The following is an 18,342-nucleotide window of genomic DNA, read 5'->3' on the forward strand; positions in this document are numbered from 1 at the left end:
AAATAGGTTGTTGATCTCTATTAGGGTTGTTAATGTCAATTGTGATGTAACTTTGTGTGGAGGGTATAATAATACAGGCCTCAGGTGAGACTTAAGATTTGTGGTTTTAATTTGATGTTATATAAGTAAATTCAATTTTTATTTTTAATTTCAAATAATATATCTTGTCATATTATAATCTTGTAATATCAACTTTACATTATTATATTTTGACCAATATTGTTCTTCATTAAATTAATTTTTTTTTCAATAATTTTTCTTTTAAAAAATTGAATTAAATGACATAAAGAAAATATTCCGGGTTAGTAACCTAGTATCAATCATTAATTAATTTTGTCATTATTTTATCAAATCATTAAAAGAAGAAAAGAAAAAAAAGTAAAATAATTTAAAACTATTAGATTTGGAATGATCATCCTATCATTTTCTTAAGAACTACATGACATGATTTACCAATAAATGATTTGTGTAAGTGACACCTTAGGCCTCACTTGAGGCCAACAATCATTTTTTAATTTGGGGACACAACTCAAAACATGCATGGTGTACTTGAAACTACAAGACTGATTTGAAATTATCAAATATGACCGCAATATGAAAACACGACTAAACTACATATGAAATAAAACGGGTCAAACCCGCATGTTATTTGCATGTCAACCTCCCAAGATGGAATATACCCTACCTGTGGAATTGGTTATTGAATTTAGCGCGATATAAGGTGTTAACCAAGTTAGATGGGTGATCGTGAGTTATTCATTTAGTTAACGAGTTGAATTTATATCTAACACGCTGAATATCTTGAGTCCGACCTGATCCATTGAGAGAAAAGGACACTGTTTAGTGTTTTTTGAGATCAGAAGCCCATTCAGGCTGCAAACTGAGCTGTATTGGGCTTGTCCTTCAATAGCCGAATCAAGTACATTCTTTGGGCTAAACCCAACCCAAATGTGTCGGTGAGTCGCTGAAAAAACCGCTCCCATCCCTGAAATCATCAGCTCAGGTGGCGTATTCCGATTCGTGTAGAATCCACGACTGCAACTTAACACATGGAACTTAAAGCACTGGATATCCTCTGTCCTGCCACAGCACGTGCTATAGTCTGTCTTCTGCTCACACAGTCACGCGCAGTAAGGGAGCGTGAAAAGCACGTTTCATCTTCTAGCGAGGGTTCGCACGTGTAACAAAACTCGCTCCAAATCAACTGTGGAAGTAAGTGAGAGGAACTGCCTGGCATGAATTTCTCTCTCTCTCTCTCGCTCTCACATTTTCTTCCCCAGAAATAAATAAATAAATAAATAAACACACCTATGGTTTTTATCTGATCAATCAACCTCTACTTTTTCTTGTTCCAGAAATTACTTGTGAATGCTCTCATGTTATGTAATTGAATTTCTTACTAGGGCAAACGTTGATTTGGTTTAGGGTTTTAGTGCGATTCTGTTCGAAGTTGGAAAATTTCAATGGCGGAAGGAGCTTTAAAGGTGATGCCTACTGCGAGAAGGCCTCACTTCTTTGCCTTCTTTTCTGCTGATTTGAGCTCAGAGCGACTGGTACTTCATTTTCTCTTTCTTTACTTGCTTCTTCGGTTAGGGTTTCAGCATAAAATTTCCTAATTGATTTGCATAGAGGGTTTGAATTCAAGGTGGAACTGTTAAATGTATTGAAATTGCATGTTGATCTTAGTATATTGCACAAAAGCTATGCATTCTCTATTACTCTTAGATTTTTGTAAGATGAAGAATTTCAAACATAAAGCTTAAAGATTGAAATTTCTGCACTAATTCCATGTTGGGTATTAGATGTGTGGAAAAAGTATTAGTCTCTCTAGGTTTAGAGTCTGATACAGTCGGGTTAAGCTACGTTTCTGTTTCATTATGGAAGGTGACACAAATGCAATGTGATGTTGCAGAAAATACCAGAGAGGTTTATGATTCACATGGAAGGGAGAACATCTGGAATAGTTGTGTTGTCTGGTCCTAGCGGGAATGCATGGAATGTTCACTTGATTGAACAAAATGGTGATTTGTTCTTCCATTATGGGTGGCCGGCATTTGTAAGAGACCATTCCCTAGAATGTGGTGACTTCTTGATTTTCAGATATGATGGTGAGTTGCGTTTCACTGTGCAAATTTTTGATCAAACTGCCTGTGAGAAAGAAGCCGCATTTCATTCCCAATGTGGCCAAAGTTCTAGCTACTTTGAAAAACTTATTGGACAGAAGAGGGCCAGGGAGGAAGGATGTGGGCTTGACAGGCTGCTATTTGAAGAATCGACTTCTTCCCAGCAATCAAAGACATATGAAAATCCTGGTAAGAAAAACAACCGAGTATTTTCCGCAGAATGGCGAATTTTAGCCATTTGAGAATTCTGCAAAGCCTACCTTTCTCTTTCCCTTTATCTGTTTGTAAAATTGGGTACTGCAGTTAGTTTTAGTTATCTTAGAGTGAAAGTGTGGATTGAGCCCAAGTTTTCTTTTAGTTATACTATTCATGATATAAACAGATGCAAGTGGTAATATTCCAATTTTTGCGTGCAGGTTTGGATGTTGTCATATACAAAGCAAAGCAAGCCATCCAGAATAATTTGAATGATAGAGTTTGTATGCAGATATCTTCGGCACATGAAGTAGCTCAATCATTTAGCTCCTCTAATCCTTATTTTCTGAGAATCATGAAAAGTTTCAACATCAGTGGTTCATATACTTTGGTGGGTTGCTCCATCTAGTTTTGTTCATTTATCTTTTCTATTTTCTTCAAATCCATAGTTTACTCATGTAAGGTCTGCATTTTTCATCAAACCATTTTTATTTTTTCTTCTGGTTTTTTTATGTGGTGTCATCCGATTGTGATTTAGGTTGAAGAAAACTGTATCAAAGTTTAGTTTTTTGTTCTTTTTTTTCTTTCCTTTTACTCCATGCACTACCGGGTTACTCCCCTACCAATTAGGCAGCAAACTCCCCAAACCATGTGTCCTCTTGCTTTTTGTCAGAGTAATTGCTGCTATCAACTTCAACGGTGCTGCTTCTCCATGGGAGTTACTTAAAAGATTTCCTCTTTATTATGAACCATAAAGCCCTACAGATTGACTAGGACTCATGTCATTGTCAGATTTGGGTTCTGGATAGTATTTATAGTATTGGAACTTTTCTGTTTACAAGGAAGTCCGTATGGTGTTTGTGGGATACTAATTCAAAATTTGATGGTTTTCTACTCATTTTCTTGAAATGAACTTAGTACGCTCACAAAACTTTTTATTCTCTTCCAGAGTATATAGTAAGTTAAAGTACTAAGCATACACATAGAGCTATATACTAGTATATAACCTGTTTACTTGCTTGCAAATGTGGTCACGGGTGGTGAATTCTGTTTGACTGATTGCTTTATGCTTTGCAGAATATTCCATATAAATTTTCAGTGGCACATCTACCAAACTGTAAAGTAAAGATTGTCCTTCTAAACTTGAAAGGAGAAAGTTGGACCGTCAATTCTGTGCCGACCACAAGAGTGCATACAAGTCATACTCTTTGTGGAGGATGGATGGCTTTTGTCCGTTATAATGACATAAAGCTAGGAGATATCTGCATTTTTGAACTTGTGCGGGAGTGTGAATTTCGCGTCCATATTCAAACTGGAGAAACATCTAGTAGGTTATGTGCCGGGCTAGCTTTGAAAGGTTTGTCAAAGAAAGTGAAGGGGAACTCTCCTAAAGTCCATACAAAGAGCCTAAGGAAGATAGAGATGTCTGAAACAAGGAAACACGGAAGCACATCAAAATCTATTGCCAAAGGCGCATCTCAGTCAAAAGCAGCCAGTAAAAAGTTGGGTAAGGTTTCCAACTAAATTCTCTTAAACAAGTTCTTACATGTTAGAATATGGAGCCATCTTTGGTTGAAATGAGTCTTAAGTTCACCTAGAGTTGCATGCTGCTTTTATTTATAAAGTTAGGCTCTTGTTTTTAGCTTTTCACTATGCCTTGGAACTCTTAAATTTCATAGAAGTTATAAAAATGTAAACTCAGATAAGATTGATTTGATGTGCAATTGGCTCAACTGATGAAGGTGGGGAAGGATGGCAACGTGCCAGGTTCTGGCACTGCTTGTTTCTAACTTTTTGTTTTTTTTTGAACCATAAACGGGAGACAGCTACTCGCAGGAAAAAAAGTGTTGATGATGAACTAGGGTCAAAAGCTGAGTTAAGAATGAGGTTAACACTTGATGAAGAAAAAGCAGCTCGATCTTTCACTTCTTGCTTCCCAAATTTTGTGAAGATCATGAAGAAGTTCAATATCAGTGGTTCATATACATTGGTGAGCTTTGTAAATCTATATACGCAGATGCTCCTATGTTTGTTCTGAATGGTTTCTTTGCCACTGGTTTGTATTTATAGACTGGTTCATTCTGCAGAAAATCCCATACCAGTTTTCCACAGAACATCTACCCAACTATAAAACAGAGATCGTGCTTCGAAATTCAAAAGGGGAATGTTGGACTGTGAACTCTGTTCCAGACTCGAAGGGGCGAGTGGTGCATACTTTCTGTGGTGGGTGGATGGCATTTGTACGTGGAAATGACATCAACATTGGAGATATCTGCATTTTTGAACTTGTTGGTAAGCGAGAGATGCGAGTGCACATTTCTGGCGCTGATAAAAATGGGTTTGATCATCAAGGCGGAGAAGCAACGACTAATGCAGAGTATAGCTAGTGTAATCTACCAGAAATTGTACAATGTGACACACATGATTCGAGCTCAACTATCCATGAAGTCATGTTTTATGGTGAGCTTTTTTATTTGCGTTTTGTTCCGCTCTAATCATGTGTGGATGTGTCTGCTAACTAAATTCTCTTTATGCGGACTTTTTCATCTACAAGACTACCAAGCAATCATCCTTGTCTGTGATGAATGTGAATATGTTTATAAAACTTAAACCAGTAAATGAAACTCCATCCTTTCCTATCATCTACAATCATCTTATTTCCAATGTGATTTGATTTTGAAAGTTTGGAATAAAGCTTAAACCAGTAAATGAAACTCCATCCTTTCCTATCATCTACAATCATCTTATTTCCAATGTGATTTGATTTTTAAAGTTTGGAATAAAGCGTGTGAAGTGTTTAAACAAAATTATTGTACTGGGCTTCTCTGTTAAAAATTTTCAAAGCCCAATAACAAATTTTTGGCAATTCATACTTTCGAAATGTGGTAGAGCAAGAAAATGTAGTAAAGAGAATTTTACTGCAAAAAAGAAAATTAAAAGAAAGGTATCTTGGAACGGAGGGAGTGGTTCCAAATTTCCAATACACTAGTCGCTCCGGAGATCTCAGAGCTGAGCATACCAAACCCTTGAGGCTTCGGTAGCAGGGCGGTGGCGATCTACAGATCTCCGTTTGCTTTGGGTTACTCGGGAGTCGCAGGCGTCGCTTTTTCATGGCGAAGGCGGTGCAGTCTGGTGGTGGATCAGCTTCGACTTGTGATCGGAGCTATAGGGCTTTGGGATTTAAGGCGCATCTGAGGCGGTGTGTAGCCGACGTGAAGCGGCGTCGACTTGGGTTGGTGGAGGTGTGAAGCGCTTGTCGGTGCTTTGCCGGAGGCGAAGCAGGCTTCGTATTGGGATCTCATTTTCCTTCGTTTGCAAGTGCCTCCAAGCTAGAGCTAAAGCAGCTTTCTTTCCAGCTATCTTGATGGGGGAAGGCCGTGGAAGGCCGCCAGAGTGGTGATGGGCGGAGGCCGCCTCTTCTGAAAGGTCAGAACCGATCGATCTGGGGGTGGGAGGCGAAGGGTTTGGGTAGTGGGCTTTTGGGCCTCTACCGATCTGGGCTGCATATGCAGGCTGGTGAACTGGGCCTAGTTGGTTTAGCTCCCCTTTCCTCCCACACTTGGGTTGGGCTGGGTTTTGGGATTTCTGGGAGGTGGCCTATCCTGCTCTTTACCCTGTACTGTTCCTCGAATGTTGTGGCTGTGCTGAGTGTTGCGACGTACACCATGAAGGTCTTAGGCGTCAAGATGTTCAATCCAGTGGTTCCATTTTAGGGCAGTGTAGGGATAGGGAGTTTTTAATTTCTGCATTTTATTTTTGCAGTTCCTTTAGGATTTTAGTTTGAGAAAATGTTACAAACAGTACCCGAACTAAGGCTCATTCTTAACTTCAGTACCCGACTATGCAAAACTATCACTTTGGTACCCCAAGTTTGAAGTCTGACCCAAGAATGGTACACGGCGTTAATTAGCTAACCACGTGGCATATTTTGAGGGCCCTCATGGTTTGCCACGTAGCAAAAACTTAACGCTGTGATGGACGGCGTGTACCATTCTTAGGTCGAGCTTCAAACTTAGGGTATCAAAGTGATAGTTTTGCATAATCGGGTACTGAAGTTAGGAGTCGACTTTAGTTCGGGTACTGTTTGTAAAATTTTCTCTTTTAGTGTTTTTGGAGATTCATTTTGGATTTTAGTCGTTTTATTCGAGCATTGATTTGTAATATGAGGTGGTCTTTGGACCTCTCAAGCTTGACCGAGTGAGGTCGTATGATTTTAATATCAATGGATCAGTCTTCCATTTCCCTCAAAAAAAAAAAAAAGGTATCCTGGAGAAATGAGTCAAAAGGAGAGCTTTATACACGGTTTACTTCTCTACTACGTGATAACGTGAATGTGGCAAGACAAACCAGATTTAACTTATAGTTTTGAGTTTGTCCATCAATCTGTAATGCAAGTTCATATATTTAGGGGCAAAGACTGTTTTGTGAATTACATCTAGTTCACTGCAGTCTGCAGATGAAGACTTCTGTATAATATTAAGTTGTTTTCCGACTTTAAAAACTTGTGGAAGGTAATCAAGTTAATATTTTTGAATTCGTCTTTTCAATAATTGCTTAAAAATCACAGTACAAGGATGTACACATTTTGATGAGAAAATAAAAACTTGTAATTTTAATCAAAAAATGTGTTCCACAGTCCATAGTTTTCAGTGAGAATTCGTGATTTTAGATTTTTTTTTTTTTTTTTTGAGAATAAAATTTTGGAGTCAATTCCAAGCTGTATTGTGACATCACATCTTTCCGAATGCTTAGCTTTGTCTCTCCTAGTACCTATTCTGCCAATCTTGCTACGGCTCCAATTCCCAAACTAACACAATCGTCGGATGGTCCCAATCCGACCCCTCCGGCAAAACGTATTCCACAACCAGCCCATCCGCTTCGTGTTCACTAGCGGGCACACTCTTCAGTCTCGTCTTCAATTTCGTCCGCTCTTCTCCGCCAAAAAATGGCTGAATCGCCAACATTCCGACCACCTTCAGCTCTTCTTGTGGTAACTTTACTCAACGTACATAGAACAGGATTGCAGAAATAGAATAAATGTATAACCATAACGCGTCAGGTTTGCAATATGACGTTGTAAATTTATGATAAGCCTAACCATCTCAACTTCACTCAAAAATCCTGGTAACTTTACCAGTCAAAACTGATACACCAGTTGCAATATTACTCTTCAGTTCCCAAGCATCCGCTGATCAATTTAGACATAAGAAAATAATCTCTACATCAGAATCAGAATGACGTTAAAATAATGACACGAGATTGTAACCACATGAATGAACAACTGTGGTTATTCTGATCCTGAAGACCATTGCTGACTGACAGTCGAATGTTAGGAGCAGTGTGCTCGGTTGCTTCAGGCAGAGGGCCTCTGACATGCAGCAAAGAGCTGCCAGCTGATGAATGCCATGATCAGAGAGGTAAAGAGTTGAAATCCTACCACCTCCGGGAAGTACCACCCCAGGCCACGCCTTAGATAGCTACACAAACAATTGATATGTTAGACAGGAAAGGAAAAACATAAAAAAGTGCCCTGTATTTCTTGTATGCAGTGGAGTATAAACAGGACCAGCCCTACTGATCAGATTCATCAGAATGTAAAAGGAAAGAAGCTAAGATCAGAAATTTTGGGGGAAGGGAAAGATTACTGCTCAAGTATCAATGCATTATAGCAATGGCTAACTAGCTAATCGTTTATTTATTTTTTCTGTGGTAATGGTGATAATAGAATTTAGGAAAGTTAAGTAGCAGACCTTGTGATAGATGGCATGGTTGCCACAATCCCAGCACAGATGTATATTATAGGAATCAGCGTCTTAGGCTTGTTTTTGCGAAGCCACATCAAAGATCCCAATGCAGCAAGGGATATGCTCAAAACCTGGATAAAGAGAAAAGCAGAAACTAATTAGCACAGAACAGAAAATATATTACTCCAAAATCTACGATAAAGTCAAAAACTGAATTATACAAGCCACGTTTAACAGGAAAAAAATAGAAAGAAAGCGATATATGTCAGCCATCAGTTATTGAGATATAACCAACATGAATTCATTATGAACAATTTAGCAATCTATGTCATTAACAGTCTACATAACTAAGGATGCTGGCACAAGGAAACTAAATGAAAACAACTGAAACAAAGGTAATACCAGATTTGCATTTGCCTCAAGGCCTTGCAGAATGTAATCCCAGGTAAATTCTAGTCCTCTGGCACCCACCCACAGAGGTGCCAATCTATGGAGAACCGAATCAGCAAAAGCCCACCCTGCCAATAGTAAGCAGATACCATCAATACAAACTACACTATAAAAGGTAGCAGAAAGAAGAGCTTCAACATTATTCCAGACACTGAAACAACTTTATTACTCACCAAGTCCCACTGCTTGAAATTTATGATTTTGAGAGATGTTCCTATGGGTCAACTGGGTCAAAGCAAAGTAAAGGCCAGCAACATCTATGAAACCGATCAAAGCTTTCAACAATTCCTGAAAACAATCAGAGCAATTAACAATCTGTGAATTACTACTCAAAACCACACTGTGCGAAAAAGAAATGCAAAGCTAGCCAAATTACAACCGAGCTTCTCATTTTACTGCATATAATCATATCAACTACAGCATCTGGTCACACTACATATTGTATCAGAAACAATGCCAATAACTGTAAACTACAAGAACCTGTAATAAATCCGAAACACTGAAAGTTGCACCTACATATTGAAGTTCAAATTTCCACATGGAAATATAAAAACCAAGGAAGGAAATACCTGATATGGATCAAAGCTTTCATTATCAGATACCTTGAGAAAAGTAGCCAAACAAACAAGCTGCAAACAAAGATAGAAAGCCGAAAACCGAAACTCCGTTAGCAGCTAATTCTGGAGATTGAAGGATTATACTGAGCTTTAACGGAGCCTGAATACTAACCTTGACTAGAGCTGTTCCGAGATAAACCACAGCTGCTTTAATGGAGGTGCCGAGTGTGTCATACTCCGATCTGTACCGTACACATACGTATTTGAATCGTATAATAACTGAGCTAGGGTTTGGTTTTTGAAGAAGACAAAAGGAATTGGGGGTTGAAGTGAATTATGAAGCAGATCCATAGAAGAAGAGAAAAGAGAGGGGGCTTACAGAGGAGTGGCAGAGTAGTAGACGGCGTGAGGACCAAACGTCAGAATCGCACAGTTGAAGAAGTGAAACACCGTCATTCTCCGTCTCCTTCTTCTTCTTCTTCTTCTTCTTCTTTCTCTCTCAGTCTCCGACTTGCTGCGATCTGAGCTAGAATTGGGCGACTTCACCACAGTTGAGTCGGGTTATGGGCTTATCCACTCAAAAACAAGACTCCTGGGCTATCTTTTGTTCTAATGCGACTACATTCCGGGCCTTTTTCTGGGCTTATTCTTGTCTTGTATTATAAAGTTGGGTCCTTGACCCAAAGCACCAAAATTGGCCAAACTTAACCCATTTACCCCAGCAACAAATTTTTATTCTCAGTCCCGTTTCAAGCAAAATAACAGTTTTGCCCATAATATATGTCACTCATATCTCTCCCCCAGCACGACTCTCTCTCTCTCTCTCTCTCCAGACGCCGGCTCTTTCTCTCTCTCCCCGTCACTCCCTCCTCGTCGGAGTTGATGTCAACCGGCCAGCTTCCTCCTGTCATTCGTACCCCGCGCCAACAAGCCAGACCTCTCGGATCTCCGGCTTATCACTACAACGACCTCAGGCTGCTCTGAATCGAATTCCGGCAAGCTCCGTTCGTTTCCGCCGGCGAAGGAATTGTAGCCATATCCGAAGACGTGCTTTATAGAATCAACACTGAAGAGTCCAGGCGTTGTGGCTCCAGTGCGACTCAAAGTCCGGCTTATTCTTTACCACCGGCCTCGTCAAGCTCAGCTCCGGAGTGAGATTTCCAGATATGTGCAACTCCGATTTCTAGGTTTCTTGCGATTTGGTGCCCAGAGTAATTTTTGGGTGCCAAATCAGATTTTTTTTTTTTTTTAAGTAATGCGGCAGAAGGAAAAAAAAAAAATTTGAATGTCTATTGGGGGCAATAGACGTTTTGAATTGATATAATTTTTTTTTTCTTTAATCAAAGTTTTATTTGTCTAAATTTATGGAGATTAGTTCCCATTCTAGCAACTGAAAGTCCTATTGGAGGGCAATATACGTCTATTAGAGGGCAATACATGGCTGATAGATGTTTATTGGAAGGCAATACATGGCTGATAGACGTCTATTGGGGCAATAAACTTTTTCGGTGAGGTTTTCCTAAAAGTCCGGTGAGCGGCGGTCGGTGACAGGAATCCAACGACCGGTGACTGGAATCAAACGAAAGTTGGCCAGATTCCTGCGACAGGTGACTGGGCTCCGGCGAAATCTCCTATGATTTCTCTCTCTAAGTAACAAAAGGGTGAGGGTAAAATGGTATTAAAAATATATATAAAAAAAAAAATCTTAATGGAGTATTAGGGAAGACCTCTTTAGATTGTTTTGGGTAAGAGAGAATTTAAAAAACTTAATGGGGTAAATGGGAAAAAATCTTGAAAAATGGTGTAAATGAACAAAAATCCTATAAAGTTTTTGGCTTAATGGCTGAAATACCTCCCAACATTTTCTTCTATTGTTAATTTACACAACAACGTATCAATTTTCCCCAATAACACACTAACTTTTTCAAAGTTTGCCGATTTCCACATTTCCGTTAACTTCCATCAAGTTCCATAATTGAGTGTCATCATGTACAAAACATGTGAGGGTATTTTGGTAATTTTTATTTTTCTTTTTATTTTTTGGTTTTTGTTTATCTGACCTAATTCTTGTTAGTCTTTTAAGTGGAAGAAGAAAAAACATTCTCACCGTTTGCATCAAAATACCTTCTCATATCCAACAACGTTGCAATTCTCTCAAGATCCTCATGCTTGACATAGTCAAAGTTCAACCAAAGTGAGTCTTTGAGACAACCCACTACACAGAAAATTCAAACCACAAAGATATTGTGACAGGACCCGCCCCGGATTTCACCCTGAAATTGATAGTGGCACTGCGGGGGCCCACCTTAGAAGAAATTATACTAAAAAATTGGCAGAACTTCCCCTAAAAATGGACTACCCAAAACCTGTAGAAAGACATTTACACTTCTAAGCAATCCATCATTATTCTCCTGGAGCCACCCTGCTCCTCAAATCACAACATCTTCCAATTCACATTACACAAATCTCAACTTAATAACATTAATCCCACAGGTTATCAGAGCAATTCTAAAACAAAATGTATAATAGAAATAAAAGTAAAGAGGGTGAAGGATCAATAGATCCTACAATGCGGAAGCAGTGACAACTATGCCTCAACCCGTGTACTCCCAACCTCAACTAATTTCGCCTGCAAACTGGGCATTTGAAACTGAAGGGCCCAGGGGAAAGTAGTGAAAAACACGTTAGTGTGAGTAGACAAAAATAAATAATCAAAATAATTTAAAAGAAGCAAACTTGAATACTTTCCCACGTATTTAAACTTATAAAGCCTCGTTGCATGCAACGTTTATAAAACGTATTTCTTAAAACGTATTTCTTTACACACTCCATAAAATTTTTTTCCAATGTTTCCTTTCCTACCCTTTCCTTTTCTCCCTCATCTAGGGATGGCAAAAATCTCCAGCGGGGCAGAGCTCCATTTGATACCCTCCCCTAATGGGGGGAGAATTCGGGGACAAATGGGGAATGGGGATGGGGATCCCCAATCCCCGTTATCTAAAATTGGGGATGGGACGAGGATGGTATTGTGATCCCCATCCTCAAACCCGCCTCAATAGTATATATATACATATATTTAATTTATATATATATATATAAATTTATTTTTTATAATATAATCATAAATATATACATTTACTGCTTTACTTTAATGGCTACACTTTTATTTTAATGATGTTTTAACTTTGGAGTCACTAAATTATGAATTTAATCATGTTTTAATTTTATTTGTTGTAGATTTTGATTTTTAAAAAAATGCAATATGAAAAAAAATATATTTTATTTATTAAATTCTTGTTGGGGATTTGGGACGGGTTTGGAGGCTTAGTCCCCAGGGGGGATGGGGACGGGGAATCCCCATTATATTTTATTGGGGATTGGGGCGGGGATGGGGGTGGAGAATGACCCCGGGGATGGGGATAGTATTGTGATCCCCATCCCTAATCCGCCTGATTGCCATCTCTACCCTCATCTCTCCCCAACAATTTTTTCTCCTTTTTGTTTTTTATTTAATGTGGACTTAATTGCTAATTAATTTTGATACATTAATATGGTGATTACTAATCATCATTCTTCTTTCACACATCAACATGGTTGGTATATAGTTAATTAGAAGATTGAATAACTTAACTTTTTTACCTCTATGGTTCTTCTAATTGAAAAACTTGATGCCTCTAAGATTTTAAAAGATTCAATGTCAATATCTTCATGATCCATATAATTATGGTCAATATATATTAAATCGGTAAAGAATGAGCCAGGGACCAGGGTGGTTGTTTTGCAAACCAAGTTGACAAGGCCTAGCCCTCTTTCAATATGTTTCAACCAATTTAGTTGCCTGCTAATTCTATATGTGGATTACAATTATTTCATCTGCTATTAACATCCTTCACTTATGATTTTGAAGCGAGATCGACTGTATCATGCAGACGAGGAGAAAATGTAACCCTATAAGAATATCTTTAATTCGTTTCAATATATATATATATATATATATATAGGATTTTTCTCAGGTGCGGACGTCAGTACCGAAATTTCGGTACGGATTTCCGGTTTTCACCCACTTTCCAATCACATATTTTGATCTTAACCGTTCAGCTTTTAGGTCCTAATGTATAAATCATCTCTACAAAATTTCAGCCAATTTGGTGATCGTTAAGGCATCCAAAAATGCAATTTACACGAACGAATAGAATCCGTCAAACCGGAACCGTTCGTGTCATTGTTGTAATTTGCAGTTTTGGATGCCTTAACGATCACCAAATTGGTTGAAATTTTGCGAGGTCATCTATACATTAGGACCTAAAAACTGAACAGTTAAGATGTGAAAATGTGATCGGAAAGTGGGGGAAAACTGGAAATCAGTACCATTCGCACCGTAGCCGGACTGTGTATATATATATATATATATATATATATATATATATTAATTTTTTGATATAGAATGCACTTAATTCTTATTTTATTTTTGTAAATTGTTCTTTGTTTTTATTTTTATTTATTTATTAATGAGGAGGGGCATAGATGGAAGTAGATGATAAAAAATGTAGATGGTGTGCATTATGTTAGTTAATTAGTAGTTGTCCTAATTATGGGTGATGCTCTTATGAGGGTTATTAAAATGAGGACTTTCTAATCAACTATCGTGAGACCCACTATTCAATCATATTTTAGAAAATCAACTGTTAGATGTTTAGATATTTATGAGTAGATCATATATGAAAATTTTCAACCAGATTGAAAATAGTTAAGACCCTTTCAAACAAAACAAAAAAATAGTTAAGACAATCATAATCATGATTTATCATCTATGAACATGAAAGGTTCAGGTTTAACATATTTGGTTTATCCATTGATTTGATCTAATTTTGTGCCTTAACGATTAGCACTTTGGAAGAAAATGTTCATAAGTGATATACTCATGCATGCATAAATATGTAACGACCAATTTGTCGTCGAAATATAATTAAAAAGTGGGTTTTATAACCATTGATTAAAAAGTTCTCATGAAATCCTCATTTTAGAGGTTCTCATCAGAGCCTCTTCCTCCTAATTACTTTTGTTTTGCATGTATTAGTACTACTATTTTTATGCTTGTCTGTTTTCTAATTTTTAGTCAGTGACAAATGACTAATTATCTCGATTAATGGATCTGTGTGTGAGGGAGGGAGGGGAAGAGGGGGGCTGGTTAAAGGAAAATGCCCTTAACAAAAAAAATATGAGTTCACAGTGTTATTAATGAAGGGTAGTAACAATATGTCGAGGATTAATTTTGATGTACCAATGTGATAGTTGTAAAATGTTGAAAATCAAAGTGTTGAATGACAAAAACTTCAGGGACTGTTTATGACACTTACTCCCCAGCAATATTAAAACGGCTATATTTGTGTTGCATAACAATATGACAAATTTTGTTAACACCCTTTTTATTGAAGTTTTGTTGCGCCATAACGTCATTATTGCTAAAACATAATTTTTATGAGTTGTTCCAACTGACGGATCACAAAAATATCAATCTGATTTTATTTTTTTTATTTTTATGATTTTCTTAGTTTTCCGACTTTGTAAAATTGCAAAAATAAAGTTGAATGAGATTTTTAAATTTCGTCAGTTTTATAATTACTTAAAAATCATAATTTATGAGTTAAAGGATTTCAGTAAGAAAATAAGAACATGCAATCCACGGTTTTGGCCTTTTGGGTAGAAAATCATGAAATCAGATCATTTATTTTTTTAGAGAAAGTTCCGAAATTAGTTCCCATGAGTTTGGAAAAGCATAAGGCATTTTTCGTTGTGTTTAGCCTCACTTGAGGAAGCTGGCAACATTAGCCTCGATCACTTGATATATAGTGATTATTAGCCTGCTTGCTATTATGAAAGAAAAAATGTAGACGTAGATAAAGATGTACCAACACATGTCATTAAGGTTTAGGTTTCCTAGATATTATATGATGAGGAGCAGAAATAAAATCGGAAATCCCTAATTCCTTCCCTTATATCGGTGTGGGAATAGTATAAATGTGGATTCGGCTTCTCTGTTAGAAAAGCCTTTGCTAAGATATGCTTGGATAACATTGTGGGCTCGCCACGTCAGTGTGGTTCAATCTAATGGCTATTAAATTGACAATAGATAAAGCCATAAACGACACTAACGGATGCCAAATACTACTTTAACATCAAAATAGTGCATCGAACAAGATCTCTCGACTCCTCGCGTCTCCCTCTCTCTCTTTGCCCAATTTCCTCCTGGATCCTTTCCTCCTTCCCCTCACCACCTAGTCGTGAAAAATTTAAGAATCAGTTATTGTCTCAAGGACTCGTTAGGAGGTGGCGATTTAAGATTGGTGAGATGTGTCTTTTTGTTTTCGTTTCTTGTGTTATGTTGTTCGTTGAATCAAATTGGGATTTGGACGTATTTCAATTTATCGGATTTGGGCGTGTTTTGTTGGAAGGTTGTAGGAATGAATTCTAAATTGTTTTGTTGATGCAGTGGATCAAATTTCAAGATGACTACTTTGTTGATGGATCCTTTGTTGATGCATTTTCTCAGGTCTGTTATGATTACCCTTTTGTTTGTTCTGCATATTGTTAGTATTTTCCATTTGTATTAAGCATTTTATCATTTGGGTTGGTCTGTTTTGAGGGAGTTTCATTGTTGATTGATGGGTTGATTGTGGAAAAAAATAATGCATTTGGATGCCCTGAACTTTGATTTGGAGTAGGAGGGTACCATTGGTGTGAAGTAGAGGAAAGAGTGAAAATTTCTAAGGATTTGGTATAGCATTGATGTTGTAATTTTACCAATTTCGAAACTTTTAATCAGACTAAGAGAGAAAATGCTGAAGTTGTTTGTAAGTTATGGAGCTAATGTTATTCATCTTCACCTTCAAGCTATAAAGGTAATGTTATCTTGCATTTATTTATTCGTGTTTGATTCATTTTGGTTTTGGTTTGGATTTTCTATGGAAGTTTGGATTTTTGTGGAAATGGAATGAGGAATTGAAAAGTGGGAAGGTTTTGGTTGTGGGTTTTTATTGCCGTGTTGTGGTGTGGGATTAGCAAGGTGATTATTAGAACTTGTTTTTTGGGCATGAATTTTTGTTCTTGATTGATGTATAGTGAGCTGAAAGGTTTATATGTTTACTTTTTGTTTGGAAAAATTAGATCTTTGAGACCTGGAAGTGAGTAGTTTATGTTTTTCTTCATTGGTACATTTCGAATGTTTGTTAAGTTCAACTTTTCATGGACTGTTGTGGGTAATTGGAGTTAGATATATGCCAATGTGATATGTGCTTGTAATTGTATTTTTCTAGGTGCCCAAACCTTGAGGTTCTTTCAATCAAGTGCTGCCCGAATGTGACTGATGCATCCATCGCAGACATAGCGTTTCAGTGCACCATGATTAAGGAACTTGACATCAGCTATTGCTAGGGCGAGCAAATTCTCCCGAATCAAACCCTACCAACCACATCCGAGCCGAGCTAAGTGAATTGGTAGCTGAAAAGTCGGTAACCAAAAACGTGGTACGGTTGTACCGAATCGACTACATGAAGATGGTACGGTAATGGTATGTAACTTCATACATTTACGGTATACCGTACCGTACCATATAAATTATAAATATTTTTTATTTTATTTTTTATTAATAGTGTGGGACTGTGGCAGTGTGGGTACTCCACTACTCTTCCAAGTGGCAATATATAATTATAAATATTCCATTATTCCTTTACCTCACCAAGTCACCAGCACGATTTTTTCTTCTCCATCTCTCTTATTCTCTCTTCTCTAGTTCTTCTTCTTCTTCTTCCTCAGCTAGTCAACCCCACCTTTCCTTCTCCCCGTCGTCATCTTTACTCTCTCTTTTTTTCTTTTTTTGTCTATCTTTTTCAACCCTCGGTCTCCTCTTTATCCTCATTCTTCTTCATTTTTTCTTTCTTTCTTTTTCTCTTTCTTCTTCATCTTCTTCCTCTTCCCTCAATTTGGCACTCCCTCAATTCCTCTCCCTCAGTTCCTCAATGCACAACGCCTTCTTCCCCTCATGCGTCTTGATTTCTGGGTAATCTTTACTTTTTCTTTATATGATTCCTGTTTTTGTGTAGGCAGTTTGCCAAAGAACTCATTTTTAGATCCAAAGTCGGCTCAAGAGCAGAGCTTTGGAGCCTAGTTTGTGGAAATTGATTTGTACAGGTGTGTTCTTGGGTTAGTTTTAGCTTTTGGGTGTGTTTTGTTCGTGATTGTGCTATCTGGGTGTTCATTAATTCAAGCTTTTCTGATGGTGAACATTGTTTGCATCAAGAATTTGTGGTGCATTCGTAAGGTGAGTGCAGAAAGGTGTTTGTTTTGATCTTTATGTTCATAGTTTGTGTTAAAAACAAGAACTTCTTTCATTGGAGTGCACAGCTTCTTTAGCAAGCTTGATTTATGAGTGACTGATTTGTTCACTTGTTTATAAACTCGGTTGGATGCCCAACCAACCGAGTCTCTTGGTATACCGAAATGTTGGTATACCGACTTCTGTGGCCGGTAATAGGAGAAGATTTTATGTACCAAACTAGTCCGATACGGTAGGTGGTTTTGGGCTTGCAACTCCGGTACCGAATCGAACCCACCCCTAGCTATTGCAATGAAATATCTCCGAAGTCTCTGGTGTTGATTGGGAAGAATTCCCCTAATCTCACAATTGTTAAACGGAATGCATTGAATTTGCTAGATCCTTCTGAACACGTTGGGATTGTTCCTGAGGAGTATTTAAAAATTTGCCCTCAAGATGGAAATTCAGAACCTGATGCAATTGGCAAATCAGAGCACAACATGTTGGTTAGGATATGGAAGTGGAGCTGATGATGTTAACTAATAGTAGCTTTTTTTATTGTTGAAGGCTGTTAAGTTTTGGTGAAGGTGTAAACTTTTACTTTTGGCCATGACTCCAATTTGGAGTGAATTGTTAAGTTTCTATGTATGAAACGATTGTGTAGGACTCGTGAATTGTTAAGTTTCTATGTATGAAACGATTGTGTATGACTCCAATTTGGAGTGAATTCATATGAAAAGTTCCTATGTATGAAGAAATTCGGCAAGGCATTATTTACATGAATGAGAATTTCATTTTTTATCTTAACTTGGCAAATGACTAGCCATGTTATTCAAAGTTCTGAAGCTTCTTTAAGTAAAGTAACTAGCTTTGTCAATAGGTGTACCAAATAAACACCTCAAGCATGAACTAACTAAATTTGACACTTTGGAACCTCACCCAATCAAGCATCAAAAGTTTAC

At 37.6% G+C, this 18,342-nt stretch overlaps 2 protein-coding genes and 1 long non-coding RNA gene across 3 annotated transcripts; 2 read left to right on the forward strand and 1 right to left on the reverse strand.

Moving 5' to 3' along the window:
• Window positions 1-1,220: 1,220 nt before the first annotated feature.
• LOC112174134 (B3 domain-containing protein REM16) lies at window positions 1,221-4,960 on the forward strand. Its single transcript, XM_024311853.2, has 6 exons — window positions 1,221-1,553; window positions 1,913-2,312; window positions 2,540-2,709; window positions 3,396-3,825; window positions 4,145-4,308; window positions 4,406-4,960. Exons 1-6 carry the CDS (start codon window positions 1,464-1,466, stop codon window positions 4,703-4,705), a joined length of 1,554 nt encoding a protein of 517 aa, XP_024167621.1. The 5' UTR covers window positions 1,221-1,463; the 3' UTR covers window positions 4,706-4,960.
• Window positions 4,961-7,378: 2,418 nt separating this feature from the next.
• Window positions 7,379-9,630, reverse strand: LOC112172710 (transmembrane protein 147). Its single transcript, XM_024310171.2, has 7 exons — window positions 9,449-9,630; window positions 9,242-9,311; window positions 9,082-9,141; window positions 8,686-8,800; window positions 8,465-8,580; window positions 8,069-8,193; window positions 7,379-7,795 (listed from the first exon to the last, which is right to left on the reverse strand). Exons 1-7 carry the CDS (start codon window positions 9,523-9,525, stop codon window positions 7,672-7,674), a joined length of 687 nt encoding a protein of 228 aa, XP_024165939.1. The 5' UTR covers window positions 9,526-9,630; the 3' UTR covers window positions 7,379-7,671.
• A 5,628-nt stretch (window positions 9,631-15,258) lies between these two features.
• On the forward strand, window positions 15,259-18,096 carry LOC121049665. Its single transcript, XR_005801004.1, has 3 exons — window positions 15,259-15,413; window positions 15,560-15,619; window positions 16,383-18,096. It is a non-coding gene; the product is annotated as an uncharacterized LOC121049665 (long non-coding RNA).
• The last annotated feature ends 246 nt before the right edge of the window (window positions 18,097-18,342 follow it).

The sequence above is a fragment of the Rosa chinensis genome, chromosome 6, assembly GCF_002994745.2.
Source record: "Rosa chinensis cultivar Old Blush chromosome 6, RchiOBHm-V2, whole genome shotgun sequence".
Classification (NCBI taxonomy): Eukaryota; Viridiplantae; Streptophyta; class Magnoliopsida; order Rosales; family Rosaceae; genus Rosa; species Rosa chinensis.

What these genes read in the sequence shown, in the direction of transcription:
- LOC112172710 (XM_024310171.2), bottom strand. Translation starts at nt 9,525, where the DNA reads ATGACGGTGTTTCACTTCTTCAACTGTGCGATTCTGACGTTTGGTCCT. An exon ending in AAAGCTTTGATCCATATCAG is followed by an intron (nt 8,801 to 9,081) that starts GTATTTCCTTCC and finishes GATTGTTTTCAG; the next exon opens with GAATTGTTGAAAGCTTTGAT. An exon ending in ACCATGCCATCTATCACAAG is followed by an intron (nt 7,796 to 8,068) that starts GTCTGCTACTTA and finishes TTGTTTGTGTAG; the next exon opens with CTATCTAAGGCGTGGCCTGG.
- LOC112174134 (XM_024311853.2), top strand. Translation starts at nt 1,464, where the DNA reads ATGGCGGAAGGAGCTTTAAAGGTGATGCCTACTGCGAGAAGGCCTCAC. An exon ending in TCAGTGGTTCATATACTTTG is followed by an intron (nt 2,710 to 3,395) that starts GTGGGTTGCTCC and finishes TATGCTTTGCAG; the next exon opens with AATATTCCATATAAATTTTC. An exon ending in AGCAGCCAGTAAAAAGTTGG is followed by an intron (nt 3,826 to 4,144) that starts GTAAGGTTTCCA and finishes AACGGGAGACAG; the next exon opens with CTACTCGCAGGAAAAAAAGT.